Source organism: Atractosteus spatula, chromosome 3 (genome assembly GCF_055471065.1).
Source record: "Atractosteus spatula isolate fAtrSpa1 chromosome 3, fAtrSpa1.hap1, whole genome shotgun sequence".
Taxonomy (NCBI): domain Eukaryota; kingdom Metazoa; phylum Chordata; class Actinopteri; order Semionotiformes; family Lepisosteidae; genus Atractosteus; species Atractosteus spatula.
This window is the reverse complement of record NC_142708.1, coordinates 5,252,460-5,266,935: the sequence shown is the minus strand read 5'-3', so window position 1 is coordinate 5,266,935 and position 14,476 is coordinate 5,252,460. Positions and strand designations below refer to the sequence as shown.

General features: G+C 37.5%; 1 protein-coding gene across 1 annotated transcript in view; it reads left to right on the top strand.

Annotated features, from left to right (window-relative positions):
* Positions 1-12,298, top strand: part of LOC148837294 (versican core protein-like) — a 63,639-nt gene extending 51,341 nt beyond the window's left edge. Inside the window, exons 11-15 of the mRNA XM_088912069.1 lie at positions 1,600-1,758; positions 2,666-2,748; positions 8,331-8,475; positions 9,008-9,190; positions 10,080-12,298. Coding sequence (XP_088768195.1) covers positions 1,600-1,758; positions 2,666-2,748; positions 8,331-8,475; positions 9,008-9,190; positions 10,080-10,198 — 689 coding nt within the window. The 3' untranslated portion in view covers positions 10,199-12,298. The remainder of the gene's footprint in view (positions 1-1,599; positions 1,759-2,665; positions 2,749-8,330; positions 8,476-9,007; positions 9,191-10,079) is intronic.
* Positions 12,299-14,476: the final 2,178 nt, after the last annotated feature.

The window sequence follows — 14,476 nt, the reverse complement described above, 5'->3', positions numbered from 1 at the left end:
CACTGCACCCTACTGGACTGTTTTCTATCCAAGTAAGGCTTCCATCACTCAATGACTCAGTATGTAATTGCAGCACTTCTCAAAGAAAGCTCTTTTAAAGCAATATTTAATGGAATCAGCATAAAACATTAAGATTCCCATCAGAGCAAACGATAATGGTCAGTGCCTAATTACTATATAATTAGATTTTCTGAAGTGTGTCATTATGGTCTTAATATACAGTCTTCACCAATCGTTCTTCTCTGGGAGAATTTCAATTACCATGCATGTGTGTGTTTTCATTTACAATAAACTATTATGTGCATTGGGATGTCCTGCTTGATTTTTCCCCTGGAGGCCTGGATTAAAATCTAGTTTATGTCATAAATGAAAGACATTGTGTGTCTCAATTATCCAGAAAGGTCATATGAATGTTTTTTCTTAATCAAGAGCTTGCTTCAAGCTGCCAAAACAGAAAAGATTGCCTCACACAGTACCAAATTACTAGGGTAGGCAATGCTAGGAGGTTCCTATCCTAACTGCACACATACAGTACATGCATATAGAGAGGAGGATTTCTAATAAGTTAACACTTGTTTTGGCTGCTTGAATGATAAATCAATATTGGAACACTAAAAAATTATACTATGCAAAAAATCTTTAATTCTTTAATTCTTTCATTCATCCATCCATTTTCTAACTGCTTTATCCAATACCTTTTTACCTATCCTGGCAAGTAATAGGTACAAGGCAGGATACACCTTGGACAGGACACCACTCCATGCAGACATTCACACCAGGGAGAATTTTTTCAGAAGCCAGTACGTCTTTGGACTGTGTAAACTAGAGAACCCAGAGGAAAATCACGCAGACACAGGAAGAACATGAAAGCTCATATTTAACAGAATTCCACGCTCTATATCTGATTTTACTCTTTCAAAATGTTATTACAGGGATAGGTTTTTAATTGATATCTTTGTCTGCAGGCCTTTCCTTTATTGGAGTACCTAAAATGTTGTTGTTTTGCACACAGACCCAGTAAACCATTTTAAACTGTAGAATGGAACAGAAAATTAAATCCAATTTTAATTGTTTTACTTTAAAGAGAGGCCTTACAGGGGATTGTAAGACTGTACTGTAAATACCGAATGTATACTGTCAACTCAAACATGCTAAACACAAGGGGACAAATTTTATTCCAAGAAGCACATAAAACATAACACATATTTGTGACTCTCATATATTATACAACAGCTCTCAGGCTCAGTATGATTCACATTTTGTTCCTTTGTATTACAGTATGTCTTTCTTTTTGTTGGGCATTCGAATTGTTGGCAAACATCTTAAGAGCAAGTGTCATGTGAAATTCTAGCGATGTTAACAATGTTGCTTCTTTGTGTCAGAGGGGTCATCAGCATCTCATTATCTGAGAAGGAAGATAAAACAAGTCATTTGTTCCTAAGGTTAAAAAATAATAGCAAATGTTTTAAATTGAGGGAATTTGCTAAGTTTGTCCTGTTGTTGGGTATATACAGCAAACTTGAAGGGGGATTTTTCTCCTTGGTGGAGGATCGGAACAGCTTTTAAAGAAATGCTGTCAATGCCTTTGCTTCATTTCAGATACAGAGACATGCGACTATGGCTGGCACAAGTTTCAGGGGCACTGCTACAAGTACTTTGCCCATCGTCGCACCTGGGATGCTGCAGAGAGAGAATGTCGTCTGCAGGGCGCTCACTTGACCAGCATTCTCTCGCACGAAGAGCAGCTGTTTGTGAACCGTAAGTGATGCTGCTCACCCGGGCTCAATGGGCTGACAGGAGAGGCTGTGTGGTTTCTAATTTAACACTGAAGGAAACAGCCTTCACCTCCAAGGCTGATGGAGTTTAGATATTAATCATGTGTGGCGATAATCTGGCTCCCATCCTTGTGCTAACCCTTGCAAAGCAAGATATATCTCCAGTGTTGACAGAGCTACTGCGCTGGCTGAGTTTTATCTCAATGATTAAAGCCACAGTGAAGCCCCATGCATAATCCATTTAAAGTCAAAGATAAACATCAGAGAAAACAGTCTCTGTTAACCTTCTGAAAAATCTACATACAAAATAAATACAAGATAACCTTGCTCCTCATTTACACCATATGGAGTGTATCTCTTTTGCATTTAATGTAATTTAATTTTCCTTTTTCTGGAGGGAGGCTGTCGTATGAATACTGTGAAATCTTCCATTTAAAGTTTGTTATAGTACTGCTTTCAAATAGGTTGTAAGGAGCTTCAAGATAGTTATCATGCCCACTGCTCCAACAGTAAACACTTTGTTTTCTCTGTTAATTGAAAAATATTAGAAGAATAAAAAATAGTCTGTGACTCTCAACTGGTTCCTTAAGAAATTATTCTGTTCATAATAAAATGCAAAAATAGCTGAGTTATTATGCATCCATTTCCTATACAATAAAAGTTTTTTTGCTGAAAAACTAGATACAATTTTAGAGTTAATGACTACATTTTGGCAGTCAGGTTGCACAGAAAAGAAAGCTAAATTGTACTGACTGCTAGAAAGCAGGCTTTGAGAACAGGAAGCATGATTCATAAGTATAAAAATGTCTTTTTATTTTCATTATTCCTTCTCAAAGCCTAATATGGTAGAAGAATCAACGACTTTACTTGTGTCTAATTTTTCCCATTAGGCCTGGGACATGACTACCAATGGATTGGCTTGAATGATAAGATGTTTGAGCAGGACTTCCGCTGGACTGATGGCAGGCCTCTGGTAAGGCACCTTATTTAAAGGCATTCATTTTAATGTTAAACATGTAAACATTTAAAATTATGAACCAAAATCAAAAAGTGAATTCTTGCCAGGCCTTGTGTTCCTCCCCGCTTGAGTCTGATCTTTTACTGATCTTTTCTGAGGACCTGCTTTGAAATAAAAAAAAATACAAAATGTAATAGAAGTTGGAATGATGATAATACACTAAATCCTGTGTCCAATTTTAACGGTCACCACAATATTGCAGTTTTACAGTTGGTACTGATTTTGCTTTGTTTTTAAATTGTTTTAGAACAATGGGTGTATCTAAGTGGACATAATATTTTAGTTGGTATCCATGTGACTTCAGTGAGAGTTACTCAGACTGTGTTCTCATTATGAAAAATTGGACATTAAAAGGGAATATTAACACTAGTTATGTTGCAATACAAAGCTCAAGTCCCTAGTTTTTGTTTCTCAGTGACTGCAGTTCCGTAATACTCAGTTTGTCTGAGGGCTTCACAGTTAAAACACTGGATTAACTTTTTGCTGTCTCTTTGAGTCTTTTAGTGTGTACACATAATACATTAACCCTGGTGTGAGCACAGCAGGGGTGGAGAACAATCTGACAGGAGAGCATCTTAAATAAGCAGGAAAATAGCTAATTACTGTTTGTGACCTGTGGTTCAGATATGGTCTCCACATCAAAGCTGGAATAGCACAAAAGGCCTAGGGGCTCAGAGATAAGCCTTGGACCCATCTGTTGCCTGCCAGTCTACCTCAGCATTTAAATAAATAGGTCAATAGGAAAGGAAGGGCAGGTGTGGACAGGTATATTAGGTATCTGAGAGAGGCTGCTGGCTGTGCTACAGTACATGCACAATGTGAGTGGATGGACAGCAAAACAGATCGTAAAATAAAAGGCTCATCAGATTCCCTCTAAAGGTGTAGTGCTTCAAAAATCTGAATCCTGCATCATATTGACTTATCTCTGTGAAAGAAGATTGCACTGCTGAGTAACTTTCAAAAGTCTGCATTTATTTCTCAATCAATGGAGCGAGGAGTTATGTGTGTGATCATTAAAGGGACAGCTTGGTATGACTCAATAAATTCTGTTAAGTGTTTCCCCATGATTTGCAACTTACAATTTAGAATCTTCCTTGTATATTCCATGGAAAATAAACATTCTGTCCAATATCACCACCAGTAAAATACCTTTTGCAAGAGGAAAGGCTATTACAAATTCTATCACTCAGTTTTCCAAATTCCCTGGATGGTTGGCAGATATTTTTTTGGTTAATTTACAAAACCGTATTGCTTAAATTAAGATATTCTCACAGTTCTTTCTGAGAGGGACTTTGTTTATCACCACTAGGAGGTCGTGACACTCCAACATGTTATTGTAAAGGCAGAGGATGGAGTCAGAATTCAGTCAAGTCACACACTTTGTGTTGACAGAAAGAAACCACCCAGGCACGGAGAGGGTGCTGGGAGCATTTAGCTACATTTACAGGCCCAGGTCTAAGAGCAATTGGACACAGCTGGGACCAATTGTCAAAGAATAACAAAGCTACAAAGTGGACTTCAGGTGCTGGGCCAGCAGGGAGTGACATTGTTTCTTAACACTACTATTTATTTTGTCCACACTACAGAAACAAAAACATTTGTTAGGTCCCCAGATATCAAATAATTGTAATTCTTTATCAGTCTAGAATAGTTTAAAAAATGTGCAACATTTATTAAAAAGGAATCACCATGATCTGCTCTATACAGAAACTAAAATTGGAAAGGATATCCTTCAATGATTTAAAGTTTAAACAGACAGAAATCAGAGGAAAAAAATCTGAGCTGGGCTAGTTTACTTCTGGCTAAACTAAAATGTAGGAGCTCAGCTGGCATTACATTTGAAATAGCTTTGTTTCAGACTCTTTTAGTAATCAAGTGCATGTGCCTGTTGTCACTGTGATTTTATGCCAGTTTGGGACATAATAATAAATAATAATAGTGATGTGAATGACAATCTGTGCAGTTGGAACATAAGAGTGCAAAGGGAAGCTGATTGTTCTATGCACGTACAGTATAAGTCAATTATATAGGGCCTTACACCATAAAAGTGTATCAAAATTAGGTAGTATAATGTTGTACAGACCAAAGAATAAGACAAAAAAGATAATCTCCAATGGACTGTCGTCTTATTACGCCATCCATACATATATCCTTCCTTGTGCCCAGTGCTCTAACGTGACCCTTTATTGGTAGGTAGTTATTGAACAGTGATGTGCTGTATAAGGATAATTTTTGATACATTTTTGTTCTAATTTTCTTGTCGTCACAGTCTGTTTTTCACTGCTTGAGTGGAATTCCTTACACCCCAAAGCTGTCTTATAAATTTGCTAATACAGTTTGTCCATAACAGGGAAGCATAAACCCTAAGTAAAACAGCTGTGAATGCCACATTTCTCCTACAGGATTGTTTCTGAAGGTCTGAGGCTGGCTGTGTTTTTTCTTTCTTTCACCTTCATATGATTTCTGGATCCTCTAAGGAACTGGTTTGTAGTTGCAAAAGAGTGTAGACTACGTCCTCAGCTGCTTCTGGAAATAATTTTGTTTTCTGTCTTGGTGAGGCCAGGCCTCACATGTCACTAGAGAGCCAAAATGACACTTCATATAGAGCTGAACCAGCAGAGATGTCCAACTGGCCAATCCTAAACAGAGGCCTGCAAAGGAGAATGGCTGTCGTCCAGATATTTTTGATGCCAAAACTTTTTTTTTGTATCACGCTTGTACAGTACATTATACCAACGAAACACTGCTTCACAGTCTCCCTGAAACAAAGGGAGAACCACTTGCAATTTCATGTACTGTAGCTATTTTATTCCTGTAGTTAGAATTATATTAACTAAGGGCTGGCAGTTCAGAAAAAGTCAGTCACATGTGTGATGTTTTTTCTATAAATAAGGTGACAGGACTCACACAGCACTCACAAACCCAGAAAGTTTGAATAGGTGCTCCAACACCACTGTCTGTTTTATGATACACACAGAGGCATACCACCTGTCTATGGTCATGCTAAGCACTAGTTAAATGATGGCTAGATTTGTGTAAAGATGATCAAGGTTATCTATCTGATTCTTCACCAGCTCATGGAGGTGTGCAAGACCCCCTGTCAAGTCATAGAAGCAGGTGTAGACGTACTACACTAATTTTCAGTAATGGGGGAATAGACTGTCTATTCCAGTTGAGATTCTAAGCATGTCAATTTCTAAGTAATGCAAAGTGCTGCATGCAGTTAGATCCTGGCTATAGCTGCTCGATGTAAATTCCCACTGCACTGAATCTGATTTTAGGGAATAACAGTGTGACACATCAGGGTTGGAGACTGTGTAAAGCAATATTTATCATTAGTTTAGTATTGGTAAACTCAACATGGGGACTGCGGTTTCCTTACTAGTCAGAATGCATCCATATTGAGCAAATGTCACCTTTGCAATGTTTGTGTTTTTCCTTATTCTCTGCGCTGTACTGTACAGTATGTACCACTGTCACAGTACCTTACATTGGGTGTTTTTGAATTGTGAAATTTCTTACACTTACAAATATATGCATTTCATACACTCACTGATGGGTTCATCACAGAAGAAAAATGTTGGCTTAGTTATGAGCAAAGAGCGCACCCGTGTGGATTCTTGAGGGATAGTGTTTCATGAAAAAATATTTTTATTGTTTTCTGCATATTTCTTCTTGTATCTACATATAAGGCCATGCAGACAGGGGGACCCGTTAGTCTTATTGTATTGATATATTTAATTTGTTTCTTATATGTTTTAATATATTTAATATGTTTGATATATTTAATATTCACCTTATTGTTGATTAGTTAATTAACAATACTTAATCTAATCATGACCATTTTCCACGTTAATGTATGGCTGTTTAGGTTCATAATATGGCTTGTTGGCCTAATTTATGGGGTCCTTTTGTTTTAAACTATCAACTGCTAGGCGCTTAGGAGAGATAAGGAATGAGGTCTGGGTGAGTAGGTGCTGAGAGTGATCTGCAGATTATAGAACCATCTCTGCAATTTAGTTGCCTGTAATTAACATAATGGAGCAGTGATCTTCCTATGAAGTCTAACAGAGCTGCTTACATTGGGTGACAGTGTCTGATGGATAAGTAGAGAAGGGAATTGGTTTAGTGCTTAGGGGGAGGGTGGTTTTATTTATATAGCAAGTACTTACAGATAACAAAGGCACAGGAGAATGTTATGGAAGCTGTAAACTGATAGCTCATTATATGGGGTGAAATGTTCTCATGAAAAGTCTTGAGTCAAATCCCAAAGGGTGTTATTTTCATTCTTCAAACAATGCCTGAGGTTCTTGTAGTTGGATTCTTAGTGTATCAGATATGTGTTGGCTTTGAAATGTAAACACAGCACTTTGTTGAACCCATATATTTTCTATATACCTGTAGATACTCATGCAGTAGAATCAGCAACATTTAGCTCAGTACAAAGTAAAAAAGGAGATATTTCTTCCTGGTATGTGTTTTAAAGTTTCTATGAGATACAGTAGGAATGGCCTAATTAGAATGTTAAGTCTGTATCCCATGCAAACATCTGTCTTTTTTCATCTATCAGTATTTTTAAATTGTAGAAAAACAATACATCACTAAAGAGTGATGTTTCCTAAAGAAATGGCTGGGACACACATTTGCCAATGGGCCATTTACTTTATACTACATAGAAAAGTGTGCATTTTTAATCTGCTACGAGATCACATGTACAGTATGTCACTCATGTTGGTGACTTATATTTATACACTAGAGGAAAAATGGTTGGCAAATCTATTGCAATTGAATTTTCTACCTTACAGCCAGTGACTAAATAAGGCTTTTGGAAAAGCAAGCTGAGGGTGGAGTACTGCTTGACTGTTCATAATCATGCAACTTATTCCACTTAGGCAGGTTTGGTTATTACAGATGAAGTCTAACATTATAGAATGCCAAAATAAATCTACTTAATGAAGTTATCAGATCCAAGTTGTCTTGTGATATTACATAGTCCTTCCAAACCACAACAAAATCTAGTTACTTCAACCCCATAGTTAAATCTTGAACTGTTCCCATGGCTTTGCACATCAGGAGTTTAAAATGGCTCAATTGAATCACCACAGAAAACTGTAGTTTGATATCCATCAGTCTGGCCTAATGAGAGTAATTTTATTTCAGTAATTTGTATTTTCTTACCCTATTCCAGTATACTGTATTAAAGATACTTGTATGCTTTTTCTCAACAAATGGTGGTGCTTTACTACAGCAGTAACTTTATTGCTCAGAACATTCAATAGAGCTGTGCTGGAGGCATGAGAAATGATCTTTAGAAGATCCTAAGGGACGCTATATTGTAAATACTGTATGTGTGGGTCTCAAAGCTGCCATTTTCATTTCAGTTGGTGTACATCATCTTTTTTTTTTCAATCACTCATTTTCTTGTTCAGAAATGATGCATTAAAACCGTATGCGCTTCACTGGAACAGCATATTGTTTTCCTGCTCTTTGTTTGCAAAGCCACATCACAGTAAAAAAAAAAAATTCTGTTTATTTAGCAATATGAGAACTGGAGGCCAAACCAGCCAGATAGCTTCTTCTCGTCTGGAGAGGACTGTGTTGTGATGATCTGGCATGAGAACGGCCAGTGGAACGATGTGCCATGCAACTATCACCTCACTTACACCTGCAAGAAAGGAACAGGTGAGGAATTTGCTTTGCTTTTAAAATGAGCCAGGTATAATTTCCTAGAAAGGAGAGCAGCTGTTTTAGGCATAGTCTTTTATTAATTATGTTAACTCACTTCCTCTGCCCGTTTAACTGTCAGGAAGAATCCGTTGCTTGCTTGGCTGTGCAATTTGCTCAGAGGGTGACATATAAGTATAATTGTTTCTCAGAAACAAATTACAGAAAGTCACAGTTTTTCCAACATTTACATAAGAACATAACATTTGAAATTGGAGTAGGCCATTTGGCCTATCTAGCCGATTTTGCAGTTAGTATTTAACTGATCCAAGGGCCTAATAGTTTCAAGTCATTTCTTGAAACTATCTAAAGTATAGGCTTGGCCGAGTTGCTTGTTCCACTCCCACAAACCTTTGAATTGCCTGTTTGTTTTTGCAAAGGTTTTAGGAAGTAATCTGTATAGATGAAAAACAGCAGAAATACACAATTCCTAGAAATGCCTTCAAAATACCTTTTTAGAAATGGAAAATGCATTATGTTTTTGCCTTAGTTGCCTGTGGTCAGCCTCCAGTTGTGCAAAATGCCCGGGCCTTCGGTACAATGCGGCCTCGCTATGAAATCAACTCCCTGGTGAGATACCACTGCAAAGAAGGCTTCATTCAGCGACACGTTCCAACTATCAAGTGCAGAGGCGATGGAAGATGGGATGAACCCAAAATATCCTGCCTGAGCCGTGAGTGCCAAATAATCCAACATTTGATCTGCTTCAAGCAGAAGCATTTTAAAGATGGGTGTTAGATGATTAGAGTTAAATTAACTAATCCCATAAAAAATATGACAGAAGCTTTGAGGCGCGCTATACTTTTTCAGAAACTGGAGTCTGTAATGTGCAACACAGTGCTATCATCGGCTTGAAGACATGTACGTTTATTCATACTGAATGAATGGACAAGTAACCTGTCAATTTACCTTCTGTAACGGAAGCCGGTTCAGGCTCCCATGAAGCGTAGTTTAGGACCCTATGCAGACGATATAATCCGGAAGTAAGTGGACAACAGGGAAGAGACGTAGAGGATCAGGACGGGTTGACAGACAGGGGGTCGTGACGACGGAGAGCCGGTGCTCGGGGGAGCGTGGCACAGGCAAACAAGTCCAAAGAGTCCAAGGGGGAAATCTGGGGTGCAGTCCAGGGTCCAGGTGCAGGGAGAACCGTCTAAGACGAGACAAACAAGGTTAAAATCCGGAACGTGATCCGGAACAGGAACAAGGAGTTAAAACCAGGGTAACGAGGCCAGGCGCTCCGAGCCCCGGACTCATATGGTCAGGACACTGTGAGGAAGACTATGCCGTCGGGTCTCTCCTGGACCTGCTTGTAAGCGGGCTTCCGGGCGTCCATCTCCCAGTGCTGAGCCAGGAATAGAGGGAGCACCAGGCTTAAATAATGACAGACAAAACAGGGAGCAGGTACACATAATTAACTAAAATACAAAAGGGTCGGAGCGCCCTTAAGACCTTCTGTATTATCAGCTTTGATCAATCTAGACAGAGTCGTCTGTTCTCCCTTCAGTGGACTTTCTTTTTTCCTGTTCTATGAATTCATTCTATTTTATCTCTTTTTGTAGCATCTACATACCAGAGGGCGTATGTCAACATGTACTATAACAACGCCAGGTGGAATTCCAATGGCTCCCAGCGACACCGTCATCGCTGGGCAGTGAGACAAGACAAGGCCAGGCGCTGATCCCTATAATTGTTCCTGTCCTACAAAGTGACAACATCTCAAAGCACAGCCAGCCGAAGCCCTTAAGAACAGTGCCTTTAATAGTATATACCAGGAGAGCTGCATTTTACCCTTATACGACCACACCAAGAAACAAGTGCCTGGTAAATATCCAACATGTTTTAGTGTTTCTTTTTCTAAATCACAGACACTGATTTTATCACAGAAAAAAAAACACAGACACACACAATCAGCTGGTCTCTGACAAACCAGTCCCCAGCCAATTTGGTCCACTAACAAGGTCCACTATGCTGGACCATATGCTCACTATGCTGAAAAAAAATGTGCATTCTTTTTTGAACACTCGTTAGTTTTCTATCTTGTATTCTGCTTAAGTTGGTAAAGATGTTTCCAGCCTCAGACTCCACCTCTCTGTGCTACAGTAGCTTGCAAAAATGACATAGCACATACCAATACTGTATCACTTACAGTCTTCCATGTGTTGAATGGAAAAAGAATAACTGTAAATAGGTGACAGTTTAGTGCTTAAATAATGTAAATAAATAATCAGATTTAAGCAGATGTTTATTAGACTTTCTCATTAAAATGGTCTAATAGCCATTGTATATGCTGCTCCTTGTGTAGGCTGGAAATTGACATTTATTGGACAGAATATTATCTGAGGAGTAAGACAGTGAATTTACTAAACTTATTTCAAGCATTTGATGACTGGCATTCAGTACCTTTACTGAATGTGAGGTATGAAAGCATGCTTAAAAGGAGAATGGGTGTGTCAGATAGCTTACGGTTTAGGGCTGAGCTGTTTCCTTGTGAAATCGATCAAACATTCAATAGCACTCCATGCATAAACAGTTAAAGCACAAAACATGGGACAGATGGGATTAGGACAGAACTGAAGACTGCAACATGGAGCTACCCCTGTGTTTAATGGGGTCAAAAGATCAACCATCGGCTTTCAGAGCCTGGAAGGAGGTTTGGCACAGAAGATGGTTTTCTCCACAGGACGTCAGTGCTAATACACTCTGAGATGGCAGCTTTGAATGGCTTGCCAGCACATACTAAAATGCCATTAGAGAACTGCATTTCGAATGATACTTTTATTGTAAAAAATAAATTAATTCTCTTTGTATATATAACCAGTTTAATCGTTTTTATATATTAAAAAGTTCAATCTTTTTGAATGTGTGTCTAAGTGCTGCAGCTAGACAGCTTTCCTGAGTAAAAATGAAGAACAGCCATACAGATTTAATTTATTGGGTATTTCCTATTCATATATGGAAGGGAAACTGATTTTTTATTTTAAATGGAGAAAATATATCTTACTAATGTCCACTATTAGCCACTGAATTCCTTGGTATGTTTACAGACAACTTTAGTATTTTTTATAGTGATGATTTTTTTTCTCTTTTATCACTTAACTGTGGCAATGAATTATGATTCTTGATATAAACTGTGTTCTTTTGCTTATACTTTAGTGATTTATAAATAACTTAAAACTACTATTAAAGAATGTACTTTGTGAAACACTCCAAAAGACTTGAATGATTGCCTTTTATCAGAGATGCAATTAATTTATTTCAGCTCTAGTTTTTCATATGTCCATGTACTCTGTGATGCCATCGCATTGCAACACTGCAAGGCCTCTTTGGCAAATTCACCTCTATTTGGTATGGACACAACAGAGGAGAGAGATAGAAAGTGTTGGTTAATGCGATAAAGTAGTTAGTGTTAGATTTGCTCGTAAACACATATATGAGGCATTCAGTGGGCGGTAATGGATCAGCATGTATAGTGTCTATTAATTAAACCTGCTATGGCTCGACATTTACGTTTTATACAGAAATCTGCTGCACATAATAGTTGTCAACCATTTGTCTAGTATCAAATGGCAAATGTGTCCTTTTTAAGCCTGTCTGTTTCTATTTTTTGTGTTTTTTACCATTAAAATGCACATAATACCTTTTTATATGTATATTATAACTTTGTCCAATGTATAATGTGAATGTTTGGGATTTTTGTGAATGATTTCTTTTTTATTATTTTTTAAACTTTTTATACAAGCTCTTTTTTTCACCAAAGAAACACAAAAAAGTTTGATTAAATTCGTCTGTGTCTCGTCTCTTATTCTGTATGGCACTCACACCCATAAGGACAAGAAATATGAGTATAGTAATACAAATCAAGATCAGCAGATCTAATAAATATTTGAAAGGCAGTAAAATATTCAGTTAAAGGCAGTAAAATACTCAGCAAACATTTTTTAAAATTGAGTAGCTTAGGAATGACTGGTGTGATTTGCAAATTCATCATTAACAGATGAAATTGCAGTATATCAATGTCAAAAGATAAATGGTAAATCCAACGTAATGTTGATAGTGACTTTGGAGATGCTTTTTCAAAAGGATCTTATGTTGGTATATCTGTCTTGTATGATCATTAACAACCTCTAGCACCTAAAAACAATCAGGAAATTAAAAAAATAAAAAAATGTTTTTTAAAATGTAATAAGGATGTTTACTTTGCATGTAGGAACAGGTTACAACTTATTCTACTTATGCTCTACCTTGTAGGGCATATTCAAAGGGAAAATAATTTTCCCTAGTCTAATCTAGTCGCTTGATTTAAATCTCCTTTGCTGCATTAGTGGTAAGTTTTCAGTTGTTCTGCAGACTGGTCATGTAGGCCCAGAATGCAAAAAAACAAGTCAAATCCTAATCTAGAGCTCATACTGCCTCTTTATTAGGCTACAGAACTAATTTCCAGGAACACAAACATTATTCTGCAAAATCTCAATGAAAAACATACTGTATATGCTGAATTGCACCCCCATCTTTAGTCACTGGTCCAGAAGCACTGTTATCCTCCATACGGTTATAGCCCTTGTGCCAGAGCTAGTTCTGGGATCTGTCTAGTCAGTAATTTCCGTTAGGATCTCACCAGGTCTCGAATTATATTGCTGTAATTGTGTTTCAGCAGAATACGTACAGGATTTTCAAAGTTATAGAACCTACATGTATATTGATTTCCAATTTAGCTTCATCATAATATATGTCATATGAAACTTTGTTGTTTTGATTAAATTTTAGTTTCACTTAGAGTGGATAGTTTTTTGGCTGGAAATTTTGAAGGTCAAATAGCTGTATAAATCCAACAGAGAGAAAGAGCCAAGAAAAATAATTTTCCAACCTTTAGGAAATATCTGTAGGAGCATTAATAAAATTAAAATTTGCTTCGAAAATTATCCTTATTGTTACAGAAAAAATGTCATATTTCAACAACAAACTGTTACACGCTGGTATTCGAGACTCATCGACCAGTAGATGAAATCAGTCTGTTACTGGACATCGTACCACATTTAAAAGGGAATATTGAGGATTAAAGCAAAGAGCAATAGTTCTAAATGAGAGGAGGCCATTCCACCTGTGTAACCCACATCTTGAAAACTTAAACAGAGAAGACTATGAGGCGACCTAATACCAGTATACAAAGTCAACACAGTCAACGTATTCAGAATGAACAATAAAACACAAACCGGACGGTACAAATGGATACTATTTTGTAGTAGTCTCATTAAAACAGAGACCTGGAGTTGCTTCTTCACCGAGGGCTGTGGGTGTTTGGAACAGGCTCCCCAGCTGTGTCGCTGAAGTTTCTTTCAAGAAACAGCTGATGGGATCCTTGGATCAATCAACTACTAACTTGCAAACAGGCAAGTTAGGCTAAATGCCCTCTTCTCACTTGTAACCTTTCTTACTTGTTTTAACATCTTATTGAACAAAGGGTCTCATCCTGCTGTTTCTTGAAATAAGCCAAGCCAACATGACTGGCTAGCCTGTTACAGACTCCCACAACCATTTTTTGCCGTTTTGCTCTGAAATTCACTTCTAAAAGGCCCCAAACAAAGGTTTGCCTCCTTCGCACAATATTAATTAAAAATGTGAAGATTTACCTAAATTCTTAGATTTGAAACAAAGTGCCTCAGTTGATTTTCAGACAGAAAACAAATTAAAATAATGTTACTGTGCTTTTTTGCTTTAAGCATATGGCCAGTCCAGTTTCGGAGGATTACAATATCAAGGAGGAATCTAATATTGTTCTCCATTCATGGACATGTTGTTCATGGTTATCAAAACATTCTTAAGCACTTTTTTGTAAATGATATCTTATATTCAAACCTTTTAGGTTTGGCAGAAAACCTCTGTTTTTCCGCTCCTAAAAATAGAACAGTGCTGTTCTGTTTCTGGTCACATTATTTTAAAACACATTTATAAAGTAATA